Source organism: Arvicola amphibius, chromosome 4 (genome assembly GCF_903992535.2).
Source record: "Arvicola amphibius chromosome 4, mArvAmp1.2, whole genome shotgun sequence".
In the NCBI taxonomy this organism is placed as follows: Eukaryota; Metazoa; Chordata; class Mammalia; order Rodentia; family Cricetidae; genus Arvicola; species Arvicola amphibius.
In genome coordinates this window covers 63,513,860-63,533,805 of record NC_052050.1, presented here as the reverse complement: position 1 = coordinate 63,533,805, position 19,946 = coordinate 63,513,860, and the positions used below count along the sequence as shown (strand labels likewise).

At 44.5% G+C, this 19,946-nt stretch overlaps 2 protein-coding genes across 8 annotated transcripts in view; one reads left to right on the top strand and one right to left on the bottom strand.

Moving 5' to 3' along the window:
* Window positions 1-1,865, bottom strand: part of Fam114a2 (family with sequence similarity 114 member A2) — a 35,155-nt gene extending 33,290 nt beyond the window's left edge. For 5 of the 6 annotated variants that reach the window (XR_005285041.2, XM_038326404.1, XM_038326405.2 and 2 more), the window contains exons 1-2: window positions 1,793-1,865; window positions 1,329-1,388 (exon numbers count right to left, since the gene is read on the bottom strand). The gene's annotated coding sequence lies outside the window, so the exon portion shown is untranslated. The remainder of the gene's footprint in view (window positions 1-1,328; window positions 1,389-1,792) is intronic. The other variant, XM_038326402.1, reaches the window with a different exon arrangement.
* A 21-nt stretch (window positions 1,866-1,886) lies between these two features.
* Mfap3 (microfibril associated protein 3) lies at window positions 1,887-19,717 on the top strand. Of its 2 annotated transcripts, none has more exons than XM_038328165.2 (3): window positions 1,887-1,927; window positions 12,874-13,299; window positions 15,413-19,717. In XM_038328165.2, exons 2-3 carry the CDS (start codon window positions 13,035-13,037, stop codon window positions 16,126-16,128), a joined length of 981 nt encoding a protein of 326 aa, XP_038184093.1. In that variant the 5' UTR covers window positions 1,887-1,927; window positions 12,874-13,034; the 3' UTR covers window positions 16,129-19,717. The 2 variants fall into 2 exon arrangements, with proteins under 2 accessions (XP_038184093.1, XP_038184092.1); XM_038328164.2 differs by having other exon boundaries at window positions 15,365-19,717.
* The last annotated feature ends 229 nt before the right edge of the window (window positions 19,718-19,946 follow it).

The following is a 19,946-nucleotide window of genomic DNA, read 5'->3' as shown; positions in this document are numbered from 1 at the left end:
TTTTAAGATTCTTTGTAAATATCCCAAACACTGTTTTGATAGTTAGGCCATCTGATGTAACCAAAGTATAATTAAATTCCACTTTTATTTAATTCATTCTACTGTGTTTGGATCAAACTCAGAACCTCACGAATGCTAAGTAAGAGCTCTACCACCTAAATACATCCACTGGTCTCTCAGGTCAGCTTTGGAATAGCAACGTTACCCAATTCAATTCCTTCTGAAAGTACAGCTCTTTGGCAATTAAAGCCAGCATATAACTGTCAGGTGCCAAATGTTGAGCCCTTTTGGATGAGAACAGTATTCTGTCGTACTCTACTGTCTCCAAATCTATATTACTCATTTGTAGTAGTCTGATTAGTTAGACCCTGTACACATTTGTGCTCACAACACCCACCTTCAAGATGCTTAAGATCTTGACAAATGAAAATGCCAATGAAAGAATTCCAGAGTGTGATGGTCAATCTCAATTGCCAAATTGCTAAGAGTCCTCTCGGAGCACAACTGTGAGGATTACCTTGGTGAGGTTAACATATGTAGGAAGACCCCACCACACACACACATACTGTGGGCAGCACAATTTCATGGGCTGAGATCCTGAACTATATAAAAAGGAGAAAGAGGACTGGCCACAAGCATTTCCTGCTCTCCGCTTCTTGACTGTGGATGCAGTATGACTGTGGCCAAGTGAACTGTCACCCAAGATAAGACCGCCCTTCCTTGTTGCTGCCTGGGTATTTTATCACAGCAAGAAGAAAGTAACTAAAACAGATGGTAGCAGAGGGTGACAGAGGGTAGCAGAGGGTTCAGAAGCTGTTCTTGCAGCTGTATTAAAAAAAAAAAAAAAAAAAAAAAAAAAAAAAAAAACCTGTGGCCAGGCAGTGGTGACGCAAGCCTTTAATCCCAGCACTCAAGAGGCAGAGGCAGGCGGATCTCTGTGAGTTCGAGGCCAGCCTGGTCTACAAGAGCTAGTTGCAGGACAGGCACCAAAGCTACAGAGAAACCTTATCTAGGAGAAAGAAAAAAATGTATCATTTAAAACTACTTTTTTTCTCCTTTCTCCAGTTTTCAACATATGGTAAGTCCAAGATGTGCTATATGTAAGCAAATACACACGTGGCAAAAAATTAAGTGAATTTCACATAATTTTATGGCACTAGAACATTACAAATTAGTAAACTCTGGTTGCCCCTACTCTTTCCCTTGCACAACTAAGATTTTAAGAAGCATCGAGGACGTGCCAGGCTTTTAGGCTGAGCCAGGCGACGAGATTCTGTGTGTAGTGATGCCCGCCTCCCCCGTCCCCGTAAACAAAATTAAACACATACCAGACGGACGGAATTGTACTATTTAATGTTTGCCGCGTAGTCTGTGGTCAGTGTGCTTCCCTGATTGGAGGAGAAAGACCCAGATGACGGGAGAAGTCGAACGACAGAACACATTCGATGCACACGCGTCCCCACCGCATTACCCAGAGGCAGCGGCTGAGAGCCCGGCCGGGGTCAGCGCCGCAGTCAGACCGCGCGACGAGGAGGCCGGGCGGCGGGCAGCGGGCAGCGGCGGCTCCCGGGCTAATGAGGCCAGTCTCCAGTCTCCGCACACCCGCACGCAGGTCCCACCCCCAGGCCTGACGTAAACAAGCTCCTCAGCCCCTGAGAATGACGAAAACCCCAGACACAGCCAGAAGCGCAGCAGCCCTCGAACCCGAGACCCCAGCGACCCCAGCCCTCGCCGCCCTCACCCGGAAGCCCCGCAGACCCGACACTCCCCCCCCCCCCCCCCCACGCCTCACCGGGGCTACGGCCACCCGCTCGCCACTCCGACGGTCACGGAAGTAGTCCTGACCTCCGTACAGAGGCGGGGTCGCCTTCACGGAGTGCTTCCGGGTCAAGAATCCGCTGGGGCGGAAGGAGCTGACTCCGGTGAGGTGAGTGTTTATTCTGTTCAGGTAGCGCCCTGAGAGATGGGGGGATGCTTGGGGCTGGGCGCGGAAGGTGCGGGGATGCCTGCCGTCCGTGAAGGCCTGGGGTGGGGGTTCCGCCATGAAGTATTTACGGATTCCTAGAGAGGGCAGCGACGCCCCCGGGAAACCAGTGAAGACCCTGCTAAGGGGATGGGAAAGAGAGCCTACAAACAAGTCAAAACAACGCCATCTAAGATGGTAGCTAAGTGCATTATCGAAGTTTATATGAGGTGACGGAGCGGAACTGAGTGAGGAAGTGGAAAGGAGGAAGCCTTCTGCCGGTCTGGAGAAGGAGTAGAGCTTTGCCAGGAGAGAGAGGAGCAAAGGGGGACAACGCGGAGGGAGGGAGGTAGAACAGAGACCTGGGCACTGAGTCCTTGTCGGGTCGGTGACAAGGAGTTCGACTTTTAATTTGGAACTCGGTGGGAAGTAATTAAAGGTTTCTAAGCAGGTGGGTGACGTCCTTTTGGCTCATAATTTCAGGGTTGCTCTGCTTCATTTGCCCCTGAGCAGTCGCCGACAGACAGAATCAGGAAAGCACTAAACACGATTTTGTAAAACTGGGGGCACCTAAAGCCTAAGGAAGCTAAGATTTGCTTTCAAGTGTCCATATCTTGTATGGCGTATAGCTCAGTGGTAGTGCTTTTGCTTGTCATGTGCCTGGATTTGATCTCTAGTACCTAAAAACAACAACAACAACAAAGGACCCGAGTTTCCTCCTTCTAGTCAATCCCTTATATCAGTGTCCAGATGTAATTACCACTTCCGGAAACCCTTCAACTATTTTTCTTTCGATGATAATTTTTTAAATTTTGGTACACTGGTGTTACCTGGGATCTTACTAAATGCCTATTCCTTTGTAGTAGAATTGCGAGTTAAGGCTAGCCTTGGCTACATTGTGAGTTCTAGGCTAGCCAGAGCTAAATAACTACATCCTGTCTCAAACAAAAGTGTCTGGTCAACAAATAAACTAAAAGTATAAAATGGATTGTTATTGGAGGCCTCTTGTTAGTTCCCAGCTGCTCAGCCCCGAAATAATCACACAGAAACCATATTATTTACGATACTATTTGGTCCAATAGCTTAAACGTATTTCTGGCTAACTCTTATATCCTAAACTAGCCCATCTCCATTAATTTGTGTATCCCCATGTGGCTGTGGCTCACCGGCAAGATTCCTACCGGTGGGGGGACTGCATGACTTCTCCTGACTCCACCCTTTTTTCTCCCAGCATTCAGTCTAGTTTCCCCCACCCCAGCTAAATTCTGCCTTGCTATTGGTCAAAGCAATTTCTTTATTAACCAATGGAATTCACAGCACACAGAGGGAATCAACATCAATGGCTTTCTTCTGGTTTTCTTTTGTGAAGGAAAATGTGCAGAATAGGAGTGTGTCTTGGTGTGCTAGTAACTGTCTTATCTTTTACATATTGTCATTAATAAAGCAACAGTTGTATTTTTTTTTTTTTTGGTCTTGGGAATCCATTGCACTTAAACTTAAAAAGATTTTCAAAAGGTTTGGTTTATGTAGGTTACAATTACCAGTAGTTTTCATTTAAGAAATCAATGTCACTCTCAAAAGCAATAGCTTATTTTAAAATAGTAAGCTCATTAAACGATAACTGACATTTCTATGAAGAATATTTTCCAGTTGGAAGTGCTGGCAGGTGTCTGTAATCCTAACACTTGGGATGGAAATACAGGCAGGAGGAGGAGATCAAGTTTATTTGGGGGTGCAAATTTGAGGTCCATCTAGACTATGAGAGACCTTTTATCAAAAACAACAAAATTACAATTTCTCTAATTCTTGACTTCCTAGAGTACAGCTAGGGTGTGGTTTCCCCTATGTTCTCTTGAATATCATTATTGTGTAGCCTTTAGAAAAATTCTGTCACTTGTGAGCAGGTACATGAAACTGTCAGGGACACCCAGGACTCCCTGTTCCACAAGTGGGAATTGCTGAATTACAGTATTGTCATGACAGTTAACAGAACCGTAAGCTTGATTTGTAAATCAAGTCAGCTATAATGTGCATCTGAGAGAGGCCAGAACTCTACTTCTTTAACAAGCACCACAGGTTAATTTGGTATTTTCTCAAAGTTGAGTTTGCAAAGCCATTTATAGATCAAGTTCTGTGGAGTGCCACTCGTAAAGAAAATAAGCAGCAACAAAAGGCTGTTTCCTGCTCTTCAGATGTCTTCATAAACAGTTTTCAGAGCCTGAGAACAGGAAACTAGTTCGAAGTTTTTGAACGGACACCTTTGCTCCTCCAGATTGATGCTCATCTGAACTCCATCTGTTGCACCCTTCCCCAGAAAGTAGTCTCTGTCAAAGGCTGAGGTTGTTCAGACTGGCATGCTTACCATCGTGGGCATCTGAACAGAGAGACAGCTGAAGGGAAACTGCTGAGTCTTGCTGAAATTTAGCTTTCAGGGTGCTAGAGACTAAAGAAACCCCAACGTCGGGGGACGTCAGGGGAGAGTTTGGGTAAGTAGGTTTCCTGAGTAACAGGAGATGAAATTGCAGGTAGAGTCTTCATGGGAAGATGTCGCTGGGGAAAGGAAATGATAAGCAAAAAGCAACTAAAACCACAACATTAAGTTGGAAATTAGAGACAATGGAGAGAAGAGACACATAATTGAAGTTTACAGCCTGGGAACATTGTACGGTTTTAGGCAAAGAAAGGGATCATGAATCAGCCTCCAGATCCGGAAACTAAGAGTCCTAGAGCACATCTGAGCGAGTGATAGAGGTACAGCTAACGATCGTACAGCTTCAAGCAGTTTGTGCATGTGTGCACTGCTGCCTACGTATTCAACTTCTAGAGAGTTACAGCTGCTAGCTGGAGTTTTTAGCTTATCTTTTGGGTAGTGAAAAGTCCCCTAATAGAGTTTGTCTTTCTTTAAAAGGCAGTATTTGGGTAGATCACAAGGAGTTAAATTGGACTTAAGAGCGTGGTACCCCCGTGTTAGGAATATTCCTAAAAACGAGCTTCTTCTCCGACGCTAATAATCCTAATCAGACCAAATCAAACCAAATTAAAACATATACAGGTTTAATTGGACATATGCGCTCTCAGGTGGGGGGAGTCAGAAAGCCAACACGACCACCGAAGAGGAAGAGGGAAGACCACGTGATTATTTTCTGGGGAGCAGTTCAAATAACCTGTGGGGGTGGTCTTGACCTTTCCTGGGGAGGGGTCAAGGTTTGACAGGCTCAGGGAAGGGTGCTTCCAAAGATGGAGGCCGGAGGCTGGTATTACACCCAGATGGGATAAAAGGATTGTGATCTGGGTAGTTACAGTTGACCTAACTGGGAAATATCTAAAAAGTATACTAATAACAACAACATGTATTTATAATGTGCCCACATTCATGCTTCCAGACATTCCAAGATGATTACTGCTAATAACCTCATTCAGTAGGTGTGAAAACAAAGACATTTCCAGCCTGGGCTTCACCCAGAGCAAGGACTGAGTACTTCTAACTCCAGAACCCATTCTTCTAGCCTCTAAACTACATAATCCTTTAATTTTGGCATTACAAAACTGTAAGGATTGTGTGGATACCCTCTAAGCTGTGTGTATGTTGGACAAGTATGTTTGGGGTTACCAGGAGAGGTTGTATCTACTGAGTTAAAGATCGCTGAGGCCTTGCTCAGTTTCAGACGGCAGAGCGAAGAAAATGGGATGGAGAGGTCCTGGGTCTAAGCCTGGTTCACAGATATTCTGCCGTCCACTCACGGTCACTGTTGCGGCAGAGAGGATAAAGTCAGAATGATGCTGGGCCTTAAAGCTCCAGAAAAGATGAACACAGATGTTTTTCATTGTGCCAGAAAATATGTTGACATTTGAGTTGAGATTGTCCATATGTCTGAAAGTAGTATTGTGGGCTCCAGGATACAACTGGAAATACAGACTAGAAACGTTTAAGTAAATGGCCCGCAAAAACGACCTCTTCAAATAAAATAACTTTAAAAATGTGTGTATGTATATGCACATATAGATATATAGATTTAGTTAGTGTGTATATATGTATGTATATATATACACACACATACATATTAATATATAGCAGGCAGTGTGTGTGCCATGATGCATGTTTGGAGGTCAGAGGACAACTTTGTAGAGTCCTCCCCTTGCACCTTTATTCCACCTTTATGTGGGTCCCGGGGTGGAACTCAGGTCTTCAGGCTTGCACAGTGGGTGTCTGTACCCACCAGGCATCTCTTTGGCCCCAGAACCAACTGTATACTATCACAGATCCCCATGGCAACACTGGCGGTAAGCCACACAACTGTGTTTGCTCTTTGCCGTGGATGGAGAACGTGCAAGCTGCTCTCCATGTGCTTTCCTCCTTGCCAGCTCAGAATGCCACTTTGTCAACTGTGTGGCAGTCTGTAGAAGCGCCTCCACTTTGTGCATGTGACTAAAGGCAGAGCAGAGCGGATGCGCTGTAAATACAGCAAGGAGCGGTTAATTCTGGATAGTAAGACATTAGTATCCTGCTGTAATTGGAGTGGAAAACATTGCCATCTGGGCACCAGTGCTCTCCCCCTTGACTGATCCCAGAATGATTTCTGCAATCGGCAGCTTCCTCAGCCAACTTAATGCTGAGCCCCCAGAACGGAAGTCAGCCACATTGCTTCCTTGTTTGCTTCTGTTGAAAATCAGAGACGAAGGGAAATATTTCTTTCCTCAAAGTTGGCAGGAACAGCAGCCAAGCAGTCTGCCATGACAGTGAAGGCTCGCTTCCTGATTTTTAAATACTCAATATTCAGAATGATTTTCTAGGGTAAAATCATCTACATTTCTGCTTATTCATGATCCTAACGTGTCAGCTGCTACACTGAGAATAACAGGCATGGTGTTGGAAGTGCCAAATTTAAAAGTGGGTCACACTCGTGAAATTCATGAACGCTCTGCTCTCTTGCTTTCGCAGCACAGTTGCACTCCCTTCAGCTCTGCTCATGGCATCGTGTGTGTGTGTGTTTATAGCCATTTCTACCCACCCCACCCCCCGCTTCTCAACTAGTGTACGGGATAGTGTCTGACTCACCTGAGCTGCACTCGAAGCATTGGCTCCTTCACTCTATATGAGATGGGTTCCCTATTTAACTGATGTAAAGTCAGGCTGTGAGTTGAGCAGCAACAGTTGCTAACCTCCATCATCACTGCTGAGGAAAAGGAATCGTCACTGGATGAGGTTCTGGTTGCAGGTAGCAGAAACCACCAAAGCTAGCTTCAGGTGTCATATGAAGAATAAGTCATGAGTATCTGAACCCTCACACACACACCCCCGCTCTCAGACTTTTGTCACTGTTGTCTCCAACTGCTCAACATCCCCTACCTGCAGGGTGGGTTCTGTTTCTTGATGGCTGACATCAGAAGGCCTTAGGATGCCTGTGGCTGGTCTGAAGTGGCTGGTGCTGACTGGACACTCGAGACTGTTGTTGTATCCAGTTTTCTCCTGGCACAAAGTCGGGTTCAGGCTGCTGTGCTCCCTTTGGTATAGAACCAACTTGAGGGTGACTGTCGTGCCTCTAGAACCTGTTTTGAAGGGATTTGTGAACCTCCAGCCCACGCAAATGGCTGTGTCGGTATAAAGCAAAGACTACAGGTGTGGGCCACAAGGCACTTTGCTCAAAACATCCCTAGATGCAGTGGTTCTCAAGTTTCCTAATGCTTTGACCCTTTAATTGTTGTTTTACTCGCTTTTGGAGGGGCCCACCTCAGCTTCCAAATAAATCACACACGGAGGCTTATTCTTAGTTATAAATGCCCGGCCTTAGCTTGGCTTGTTTCTTACCAGCTTTTCTTAAATTAACCTCTCTACCTTCTGCCTCTAGGCTTTTACCTTTCTCTTCTGTATATCTTACTTTCCACTCTTACTCTGTGGCAGGCTGGGTAGCTGGCCCCTAGTGTTCTTCTCTCCTTGTTCTCTCATTACTCCTTCTCTTCCTCATTTCTCCTCTATTTATTCTCTCTGCCTGCCAGCCCTGCCTTTCCTTGCTGCTAACCCGCTACTGGCCATTCAGCTCTTTATTAGACTCTCATCAGGTGTTTTAGACAGGCAAAGAATCACAGCTTCACAGAATTAAACAAATGCAGCATAAACAAAAGAAACACCTTAAAATACAATTTCCCAACATTTTAATACAGTTCCTCATGTTGTGGGTGACCCCCCCATCATAAAATTGTTTTTATTGCAACATCATAACTAGGTTTACTAATGTTATAAATTATAATGTAACTACCTGATATATGGGATATCTGATATGCAAACCCCTATGAAAGGAGTGTTCGAACTGCTGCTGTAGTGTTAAAGAGAATAATTGAGCCAGGCGGTGGTGGCACACGCCTTTAATCCCAGCATTCAGGAGGCAGAGACAGGCAGATCTTTGTGAGTTCAAGGCCAGCCTGTTTTACAGAGTAAGTTCCAGGACAGCCAGGGCTGTTACACAGAGAAACCCTGTCTCAAAGGAATGGGGGGGAGGGGTAGTAGTTGAAGATGGATGAAAACAAGGATCACACCTGTGCTCCTGTTAGTTTTACAAGGCTTATCTTCCTTCTCCTACCTAACCATTTCCCCCTATTTGCTTGTTTGCAAGGTTGGCCTTAATGATTTGTGGTTTTAATTTTGAATAAAATCAAATAAGGATGTTTATTGCTTTAAGAAAAAAAAAAGTCATTGGTACCAGGCAGTTGTGTAAGAGCCAAAGCATCCATCTTCTCTTCATCCCTCTTGTCCTGCCCTCAGCTTTCCGTTGTAGGTAGACTGAACCAAACTGTCTCAACCCCTGGATGCCTGCTCTTCTCAAATAACCCCAAATATCTCCACCCTAAATCCCAAGAACAGAGGTTTCAGTAGCTTACTTAACTAAAGGGTTGACTATAGGGGCCATATTATATAGGCCCATATTTTTACATTGTGTGGTGGCCAGAATTTTAGGCCAGAGTTTGTACTTACAGAAGGCGGTCACCCAGCCTTTTGATACAAACTGACACCATCCTAAACAAAGGGTCAGGATATGCTAATGCTGTTTTGCTCCTTTGTAAGTTGGGAGGTCGCCTGGGAAAGAGGTGTTAATTTAGTCTACGTGACACCAGGCATAGATGGGAAGACGTGACAGAATGGGCATAGAAAGGTGTGCAAGTGACCACAGTCATTTTTTTCGGCCAGTGATTTTTCAGGATATAAACTCAGAATTTCATAAAGGATCCCTAAAAACTCCCTCTCAATAACTTCATATGAGTTGTGTCTTTATTCCCACACCTCCACACTGGTCTGAGAAATAATGTAGGCCCGGGCTGGCCCTGGACCACAACAGTTGACCCAGGCAAACAGAAGCAGGACTTAAAAGGAGAACCCACAGGATAAGTGGATCGTAAAGAAGCTTCCTTGCCCCAAATGTAGGGCACAGGTAATGTGGCATATAGGTAATTTTGACTCGTGTTATTGCAAGATACTGGCTTGTGGTGAGACTGTAAGAAAAGCAGTGTTTTGAATTGAAAGTTGAAATTTAAACCATGCCTCCCCACCCCAGATTATTCTGTAGTTGTGTGGTATTCTGAGTAAAAGTGCTTAATAGTGTAGCTGTCAGGTGGTGTGCGTGTAAGCACATCTAAAGAACCATCAGCAGTAATAACTAGAGTGCACTTAGTGAGTGTTGTTGCCAGACTGTTTTACATCAATTACTCTAGTTGCCACTCTCCTGTAAGAATAGCTACTATTGTTTCTCCTGCTTTAAAGACACAGACTTTAAGTCCTTTGTAAAAACTAAAGGGCTGGTTAGAATCCAGGCCTGAATGCCCATCCAGGAAATTGGGCTCAAGTCTGCACTGTGCGCCTCTGCCACCCTGGCTTTATCAGATTGCAGGCATTCAGTTGCACCAGTGCAGAGGAAGCCAGAGCCAGGATGGAATGTGACAGCTCAGCTCTGTGGAAGGACGTTTTCCAACAGTCTGGAGCACCATTAGCAAGGCTGTCAGAGAAGAGAGGAGCTGTTGGTGCTGCCTGATGTCAGTCCAGGGACCCTTGCCTCGGAATTACCCAGGATGCTAATCTAAGCCCAAATCAGCTCTCTGGGTGATGATAATACTTAGATGGGTTTGAATTCCTGAATTTAGTGATTTTTTTTTTTTACTTCCACATTTTTCCTCTAGTATCAGGTAAAGAAGAAGTTGCAAATGCCTTTGAAAAATGCCTGTACAAGCCGGGCGGTGGTGGCGCATGCCTTTAATCCCAGCACTTGGGAGGCAGAGGCAGGCGGATCTCTGTGAGTTCGAGACCAGCCTGGTCTACAAGAGCCAGCTCCAGGACAGGCTCTAAAGCTGCAGAGAAACCCTGTCTCGAAAAACCAAAAAAAAAAAAAAAAAAAAAATGCCTGTACACTAGAGAACGAAAGCAACAATGCAGTGTTGCTCACTCTAGAGGTACTGCCACCTGGTGCAAGCTCAGAGATGGACACCCACCATGTTTGTAGGGAAAACAAACTCCAAACCAAGAAGCTCCTCACAGCTCCAGTCTGTGCCACTTCTGCTTCACCCTATCCTGCACCGCCTTCCTCCCTGCCTTCACCAACACTGAGTTTCAGCTTGGGGACCCCCCTTCTCATCTAGCCACATTCCTACTGAGGACATACATTGTGCTTGATGCTCCCCAAGGGGGAAATGCAGGAGGACGCAGAATGTGGAGCTACACTCGCTGCCTCCCCAGAGAGTAAGCAATGCAGTAGATCAAAAACAACGCTCAGGTAGAAGGCCAGAGCACAAGCAAAGAGCAGAGGCGTTATTGGTCAAGGGGTGTATAGGAGAGAGCCACAAGCTGTAATGACAAGTACATCTCATGACCAAACTCAGGAGGCAGAGAGTGCTGGATCCTGACTCTCAGGGAGACTGGATTGGGTTCTTGGTTCTGACATGAAATCACAGGTAGACTCAGGGATTACAATGACTAGGGTAAGTAAAGGAGGTACTTGTTCAATAACAAGAATCGAAGAGGTCAAAGACTAGAGTCATCACATGGCTCACTTGTGGAATGGGCATCGAGTGCACACAGCCTGGGACCTTCCTCTGACACACAACATTGGGCAATGACTGACCTTGAGATTGCAGCCACAGCAGTCCTCACCACAAGACCACAGAGACAGTGGGTGTCCATCTCTGAGCCTGAAGCAGGTGGCAATAATTCTGGAGTGACTCATTTTATATTCAATCATGTAGGTGATTTTATCCACTGAAGTGGTATACAGTTTCCCTTTAAAATAAATACAATAAAAGAAAATGAGTGGATTTAAAGGTTTTGCTTTAGTAAATAGTAAAAAAATATGGCAGCAGAGTGAATGGCATTTCAAAGTTTGATTCGGATGAACCTGGGGGACTCCCTGTCAAAGTCCCAGGGAAAGCTTGGAACTCTTGCCGGGAGAACTGCTAGTGTAGAAAGAGGACAAAGTCATGCCTGTCAGATATTGCTCATCTTCAGTGACCAAGAGTTAGAAGCTTATCCTAGCACAGAGCCTGGCTCCTGGTCCTCATCAGTAAGTATTTGTGCTGTCACCTCAGTTATTCGACCAGACTCTCCCATTACCTTCTGGCATAATCCGACCCAGCACGTCATCACTGTGAAGACCGTAAATTAAGCTAAATCGTGCATTAAGTACCAAAGCCGTTTCTGTCAGTATCATTTTAGGAGGCTTTTTAGGAGGAAATGGAAGTAAACACGTTTAATCTATCCTGTAGAGCCAAAGCCTGAAGTTTTTGTTTTATTTTAATAGTCTATCCTTAAATTTTAAAGTTTGAGATTTTTTTATTGTCATTATTCATCCAGTCTTTCAAGACCTTAATGAAAATTAAATGACATTTTAAACTTGTAATTCAGACTTCAAGGGTTTAATGACAATATACAATGACCCATTGGTTTTTATGTTCTGGATCAAGTAGCCTTCCTGTAAGTATAAAAATAGATAAACGTCATCTCCAAATCTAATTACCTTGGACTTTGACAAGAAATAAAGCAGTCTTGCTACATATTTATAGAAGTGTAAATTGACATTTTCCTTGCAAGCTGGTGGTTTAAAGTGGGGAATCAAATTAGCTAGAAGAAAATCATAAACACCTGGACTCAGGCTAGACTTTTATTTGGCTTTTTAGTCATAGTTTATCCTTCTTCCAAATCTAATAGTCTTTCCTTGAAGTTGTATATTGTTTCTACCAACTATACACTCAAGATATCAATTTTGTTAGACTTCATCCTCAAAATTTGTTAATTGTACATGCCATTAAATATTCTGTTTTGTCTCTTAGTTGTAAAGATGATAATTTTTTGTGCAGCATTCTGAGAGGGAGATGTATGGACCCAAGAGTCAGTAGGTCACACAGTTTTTGTTTTTGTTTTTGTTTTTTTCCTAACAAAACCAGATTCCACCTCAGATGTCCCTGAATTATTTGTTTAATCTGTGTATGTAGTTGGATTACATGGATTCTGATCCCCATGGTAATGAACCAGACATATCAGTTGCTCTACATACTGATATAGCATATGGTTGTGGTGCAGGTTGAAATAAAAGATTGTTAGACTATATTTCAGCTCTCATTGACTCCCTGTTGCATAGAAACTTTCCAAGTGAAAGGGAATCTCAGCGTTTAGAACCGGAAGCATCCTTAGAGAGTCTCATCCTTCCTGTCAGTGGGCAGGTGAGAAAGTGGAAGCCTGGAGAAAGCTGCTTGTCAAGATGGCGGCCCTGGCAGCAAGGTTTGACTGGGACAGAAGTCTGGCTGAGCACTGCTTCTCCGCCTCTGTGGGGTGATGTCAGCACTGGTTACTGAATTGGTTTCAAGTCTATTCATTTCTGGGGCATGCAGTTTTATTCCATGATGGATCTCGATTTAAACACTATATGGCTTTCTTTTAGGCTGGCCTCCACACTCCTCCTTTTAATTGTGGAATCTCAGAACACTCTTGAACCACTTTTTCGGAAAACTTTCCTACTGGCAGCAAGTCATTCACTGTGACCCTGTCCAGCACAGCCACATTTGAGTTTCCCACGTCTAAAGAAGACTGTTTGGTCTTCCCATGAAGCTGCATCATTGTCTGTCCATCTTAGTGGCGGTCACTCTCCTGCCAGCTGCTATGGTTTTGGGAGATGTGGGAGCAAATCATAGTTCCCACAATGCATCGTTTCTCCCAAGCTTTGAACTCCCAGCAGGTTCCTACTCTGGTGATGATGTCATCATAGCCAAAGAGGGAACAAACGTTTCCCTGGAGTGTCTTCTCGCGATGGATCAGTATGGAGATGTCCACTGGTACAACTCAAAAGGGCGGCGGCTACACGGCAGAGGTAAGCCTCTAAGTTATGACTCAGCCCTGCTTTGAATTCTCTAAGATAAGATGTCAAGGGGAGTGGCTTCAAAAGGGGTTAGAGATGTAGTTCAGTGGTTGAGCACTTTCCTAGATGCACAGAGCTCTGGGCTTGATCCTGGGGTTGGCGAGGGGATAAGGTCTGAAGTATTATACCTGTCAAAAAGAACAAAACAATTATAATCCTTGAACAAAAATCCATCCTGTTGAGTTTTCCTTCTACTTCTTTTGTTCATTTGTTTTGTTTTGGGCAAAGCATTATAGTTCAGGCTCACCAAGCGCTTTGAAGCCAAGAATGACTTTGAATTCCATATCATCCTGCCTCTGACTTCCTAGTGCTGGGATTATTATCATGCCCACCTTCAGCTTTTTTTTTAATTTGCTTGAAAGCAAAGTTTCTCTTCTAATCTTTATTTCTTTTATAAGAATTGCACAGTGGTAGGTCATCAAGTTATCTCAGTAAGTAAGGCGCTTACCGTCAAGTCTGGCAGCTCTATCCCACACCACAGAGACGGCAAACCAACTTCCGCAAGTTGTCTTCTCATGTCCACACATAGATACTGGTATGTGGACCATACGTACATCATACATGCGTACACACACATGCACACACACACACACACACACACACACTACACACACACACACACACATATATATATATGAATTGTACACCGATAATCTAGTCAAGGTTTACTTTTTATTGGGCTTTTATTCTTTGTATGAATTTGTTTGATGCACATTTTAATCTTGACTAATTCTTTCACTAGTGTTCTGATAGATCTTTGAGTACCCGAGGTGGTGCCTCAGTGGTTAAGAGCACTGGCTGCTCTTCCAAGAGACTCGGCATCCATTTGGCAGCTCACAACTATCTGTAACTTGAATTTCAGGGGACCAGATGCCCTTTTCTGGCCTCTACAGGCATTGAGGCACTCATGTGGTAGACATATATGCAGGCAAAACATGTCTATACATAAAATAAAAATAAATCTTTAAAACAACAACAACAAAAAAGAAAGACCAAGCCAGGTAGTAGTGGGGCATCCCAGCATTCAGGAGGCAAAGACAGGCAGATCTTTGAGTTCAAGGCCAGTCTGGTCTATAGAATGAGTTCCAAGACAGGCAGGGCTACACAAAGAAACCCTGTCTCAAAAAAAAAAATGTTTGTGATAAATACTTGAGTTACAAAGTACCTCAAAGGGAAGTTACCATGAAACCAAAATGATGGAGAAGTCTCCCAATTAGCTAACCTTGCAGGAAACACGTGTCATCAGCCTTTGTGAGCAGTGCCTTTACCCACTGAACTCTCTCTCTCCGGCCCTACGCTAGGAGGTTTTTTTAAATATTTATTTATTTATTTATTTATTTATTTATTTATTTATTAAGTATGCAATATTCTGTCTGTGTGTATGCCTGCAGGCCAGAAGAGGGCACCAGACCTCATTACAGATGGTTGTGAGCCACCATGTGGTTGCTGGGAATTGAACTCAGGACCTTTGGAAGAGCAGGCAATGCTCTTAACCTCGGAGCCATCTCTCCAGCCCGCTAGGAGTTTTTTTTTAAAAAATAACTTTGGTACATTGTCGTATGAATTCATGATGGAAAGTAAGCAATGTTTCAATCAAGATAGAAGCACATAGCCCATCACCCATAAATAAGCATGTCTATACTTCTGAGACATGTCCATCTCATGTATGAAAATGTATAGGTCACAGCATGGTGTAGACTCACAAACATGGATGAGCATATCTTTGAAAGACTGATCATTTGGGTCTATATGGATGCTTGGTGTCTGGCTATGAGAAGGAAATACTGGCCTTAGGATGGATGGTCAGGAAGATCAATCTTCATTACTTGTTTTATGCTGATAGAATCCTAGTCAGACATGACAGTCTGCTTTTCTTTCTTCCTTTCTTTCTATTTTTTAGCATGATTGAAACAGTAGAGTCTAACAGACAAGCTACAATAGTTTTATGAAAAAGCGAATATTGGCAAGGCAGTTGATCTTTTCTGTAATTTTTTTCTGTTTCTGTTGGATTTATTAGATGGAAAATGGTTGGTTTCTGACAACTTCCTAAATATCACCAATGTAGCTTTTGATGACCGTGGGCTCTATACATGTATCGTCACCTCTCCAACTCATGCCTCCTACTCAGTCACCCTCCGTGTGATCTTCACCTCTGGAGACATGAGTGTCTACTACATGGTTGTCTGCCTGATCGCCTTCACAATCACACTCATCCTGAATGTCACTCGGCTGTGCCTGATGAGCACCCATCTCCGAAAGACCGAGAAAGCCATCAATGAGTTCTTCAGGACTGAGGGGGCTGAAAAGCTCCAGAAGGCCTTTGAGATAGCAAAGCGCATCCCCATCATCACCTCGGCCAAAACCCTGGAGCTTGCCAAGGTCACCCAGTTTAAGACCATGGAGTTTGCCCGCTACATTGAAGAACTGGCCAGAAGTGTCCCTCTCCCACCCCTCATTCTGAACTGTCGGGCCTTTGTTGAGGAAATGTTTGAGGCTGTGCGAGTGGATGACCCTGACGACATGGGAGAGAGAATTAAGGAGAGGCCTGCCTTGGATGCTCAAGGTGGCATCTATGTGATTAACCCAGAGCTGGGACGCAGTAACTCACCTGGTGGGGATTCAGATGACGGCTCTCTAAGTGAGCAAGGCCAGGAGATAGCAGTGCAGGTGTCTGTCCACCCTCAGTCAGAGACCAAAAGTATTGGGACAGATTCTCAAGACAGCAGCAATTTCAGCACATCCGATGACCCTGCACCTGCTGAGGGCAGCACTCACTGCTGAGTGACAACTGAGATTGCCCAGTGCTCAGGAAAAGAGCCTGCTATGAGGAATAGCATTGTTATAAGATGACCAGGGTCCTCTCTTTAACCTTAAGCACACCAGACCATGAATTGCCAAAGTCCTTGTGAAAAGGCAACATTTTTCTGATATTTGGTCATTTTCTTTAAGGTTGCTGGAGTGATGTGCGCTAAGACTGAAAACTACCTGAGCTGTTAACACAGTGAGACTTCTTTTCTGGTTACAGTTTTCTTTGGCTCGTGTGTGACACATCAAAGAAATGAGGGATTTGTTCTCACCGAGTCGTGTCTGGCCAAACACTTCCTAACTGTCACACCTCTGAGTCAGCTTTGCACTAGACCCTTGGTCCCTCTCTTGAGACTTTATTCTGCACTCTAGCTGTCTACACCAGTGCCACACGTGGAGACTCTGCCCTGGGGAGTGAACAGTCCCATGTGCTGGGCCAGATCTTTTCAGTGAGCACTACTGTGTTACACACGTCCAGAGAGTAAATTGCCATTAGAAAACCACTCTCACTGGGTGTGGTAGCACACACCTTAATCCCAGCACTCAGGAAGGCAGAAACAAGCAGATACCTGAGCTCAAGGCCAGCCTAGTCTATGGAGCAAGTTCCAGAACAGTTTTTTGAGACACCCTGTCTCCAAAAACAGAACAAGAAAACAAGAAAAAAGGAAAAAACACTCTCAGTGAGAAATGTATCCTTCTTGGGAGTACAGCCTGTCTTTAGCTTACTAAGACTTTTAGTCCAGTGAGGCTGGCCTCGATGTCCCCAAGGAAGAATGTTTTCAGTGTTTTGTGAGCAAGAATGATGTTAAGTCATCTCTTTCAAATCATTAATTTTGATACTTCTTAATATTGTCTCGGGCTTCCTTCCTCTTCTTAAAAGTACTGAATTCCCAAGCAAGCTCTGTTTGGGTTGAGAACTGAAGAATCCACTTTAGAGCGAGCTCGGCAACACTCCTGCCCTCTGTGGTCCTCAACCTGGTGCTAAAGGTGATAACACCTATTCTAGTCTCGCTGAAACTCGTCATTGCTGGAGTTTTTGTTCTTTGAATGTGTCCTTTTGAGTGAGGGCTGCCGTTGTAGCCTTTCTAGAAGCACTTACCTGAACTCAGATGAGATCATTGTGTTCGGTGAGTTACTGTATTAAAACATAATCCAGCCGTAAGGGGGGAAATCACAGCTAGTGCCACCTGGCTCATCTGGGTACAGTGAGCACTGAAGCTGCCACTTCCCGCCTGGCCAAGAATGACAGGACTGATTATAAGTAATCTTCACAATCATCTCCTCAGCTGCAAGAAGCTCTTGTAGAATTTTAACATCATGGCCGGGGAGCTCAGTGCGATGCTTCACTTCATTTGGTTTCTAGTTGTGCAAGCACTGCTTGAACTAGAAGGTCCTGAGGGAAGGTGCAGAGGAGGTGTTCGTCGGAATTGAATTTGAAGTGTCAAACAAGCAGAGGATGACAGGAAATTCACAGTGTAACAGTGAACTCAGTGCCTGCCTTTGTCCAGGCTTATCAAATATGACGCCTCTGCCCTGGACAGAGTGAACAAATCAGTGTGCAGTGTGATCAGCTGGCAAATGCATAATATGGTAATGCTGCCTTTTCTATCTCTCAGGCTGTTCCCATGGAAACCTCCAGAGCCAAACAAAAGCTACCAATCATTTAACCAAAAAGCTTGCCTTGGCTCAGAGATGTGTCTTTCTTTAAGGAAAGCTGTTTTTGTACATTTGGCTGTAGAACAAGGGCTCTTGAACATATCCTAAATTATAGAACATGTTTTCCCTTCTTACATGGTTCTCTGGACAAATTAAAATTTTTAAGAATCTCTTCTGTGGGATCACAGTCTCCTGAATGTCCCTCAGATCTGCAGTCCCTTACCAGATAAAGCAGGTTGGGGATCTCTTCTTACAATGAAGTTTGTTGCCTTAAATACTGGTTCTACACCACATGTTCCTAGAAAGGGCATTAATGTCTTGAACTTTAAGGTAGACACATTTAATGACCAGAGTTTCAGAAAATAGTACTTTGTAAAAATGGAAAATACCAAAACGATTGGGTAAATTCTCGTATTTCATACAGGCCACTCTACTGTAGCCTGGGCCAGTTGTCATGGAAACATAAAACAGGCACTGGGTGTGGTGGGACACACCTGCAACCCCAGCACCTTGGATGCAGGGGCAGGAGAATTGCAAATTCTAAGCCAGCCTGAGCTATCTAACAAGACCCGGGCACCATAAACTAACCAGTGGGCATGCAGTTGGGGATGGGGTCCATTTCCCTACATGCACTAAGCCTGGACTTGATCCCACCACCAGTGGTAACCTACCTGGTGGCCAAAGCTACTGCCCTGCTTTGAACCTTCCTTCCGAGTTCCTTCACGACAAGGTAGGTCAAAGTCAGGAGGCGTGGCAGACTAGTAAAGCTGGTTACCAGAGTGAACGGGACATTTGTTAATGTGTCCTGTGTCTAATCAAACCAGATGGACTCAGCACAGGCTCATCTGTTTGTAAACCTTCACTGTTGTTACCAGCTGGTGTCAGTATCTTTCTGTCTGGCTGAATTTTATAGGTTAGATTTTTTTTAATGCCTTTGAGCACAAACTGTGTCTAAAATAAGTCTGTCACCATATTGTGAATTTTGTATTGTCATTTAATGAACTTCAACATCCTTACAGAATTAAATAGTGACTTATAAATCACCAAGAGTTGTGATCCCATCCTCTTCATGTCCTTCCACACATGCACCCTTTGAGTTGATGCCCTGTTGTCTGTAGCAGTTTGGTAACCCCAGTCCTCAAAGCCGTATCTATTATGATTTAAATTTTTTTTATGAAGCAGATCTTGCCATATTGTTCATCCTGGCTTCAGATTTGATCCTCCAGTCCCAGCGTCCTGAATACCAGGATCACAGCATGACTGCTGTGCTGGCCTTCATCTGCCTTTGTTGCAGTTTGTAGTAGGCTGACCTTGAACTTGAAACAATCCTCTTGCTTCTGTCTCCCAAACACTGCGGTTACAATTTATGTGCCACTGGGCCTGACTTTTCAGCTTGATTCTTGAGTCAGGCCCGGTGAGCTTGTCTATTTTCTGTCCACTACACATTGATAAAAACATTATCAGAACTGCTGCCCGAGGGAGCAGAAGCCCCTTCTGATGCTTTGCCTCCTTTCCACACCCTTAAGGTCAGTTCCCATCCACACGCCACTTCCTCTTGAGTCCCCGAACCTCTGGAGCGCTTGAGCCAATGCCTTCTTTCTCTATACCCTGCATGTCGTTTCACTCTCCAGCAGACTAAGCCGGGTCCCTGACCACCCCAGGAGGCTTCATGCTTGCTGTCTAGAGCCCAGCTCAGCCCAGTGCTGGCTTCATCCCCACACCAGTGATTGCAACTCTAGTGTACCCTCTTCCCAGAGCCACATCTTCTCCCCTGGGCAGGAGCGTGACAACACTCAGCCTCATGAAAACTTCGGGTGCTTATGGATTTGTCTCACCAAGGAAATGAGTGTTGTTTGATAGTACTTGTGTCTCAGCCATTATTTTAATAAAAACTTGAATTAAAAAGTCAGAGTTGAGTGTTGTACATTAAATGGAATGTTTGAGTCCACAGAGTAGGTTTCTTCTAGGATGATCCAGTTTGATCTCTTCGGGTGTATGTGTAGGGATGTTTGCTTGCATGTATGTCTGCAGCACGGGATGCCTGGTGCCTGAGGAGGTCCAAAGAGAGTGTTAAATCCCCTGGAACTGGAGCTATGGACGGTGTGAGCTACCATGTAGGTGTCTGGTAACCAAACCCA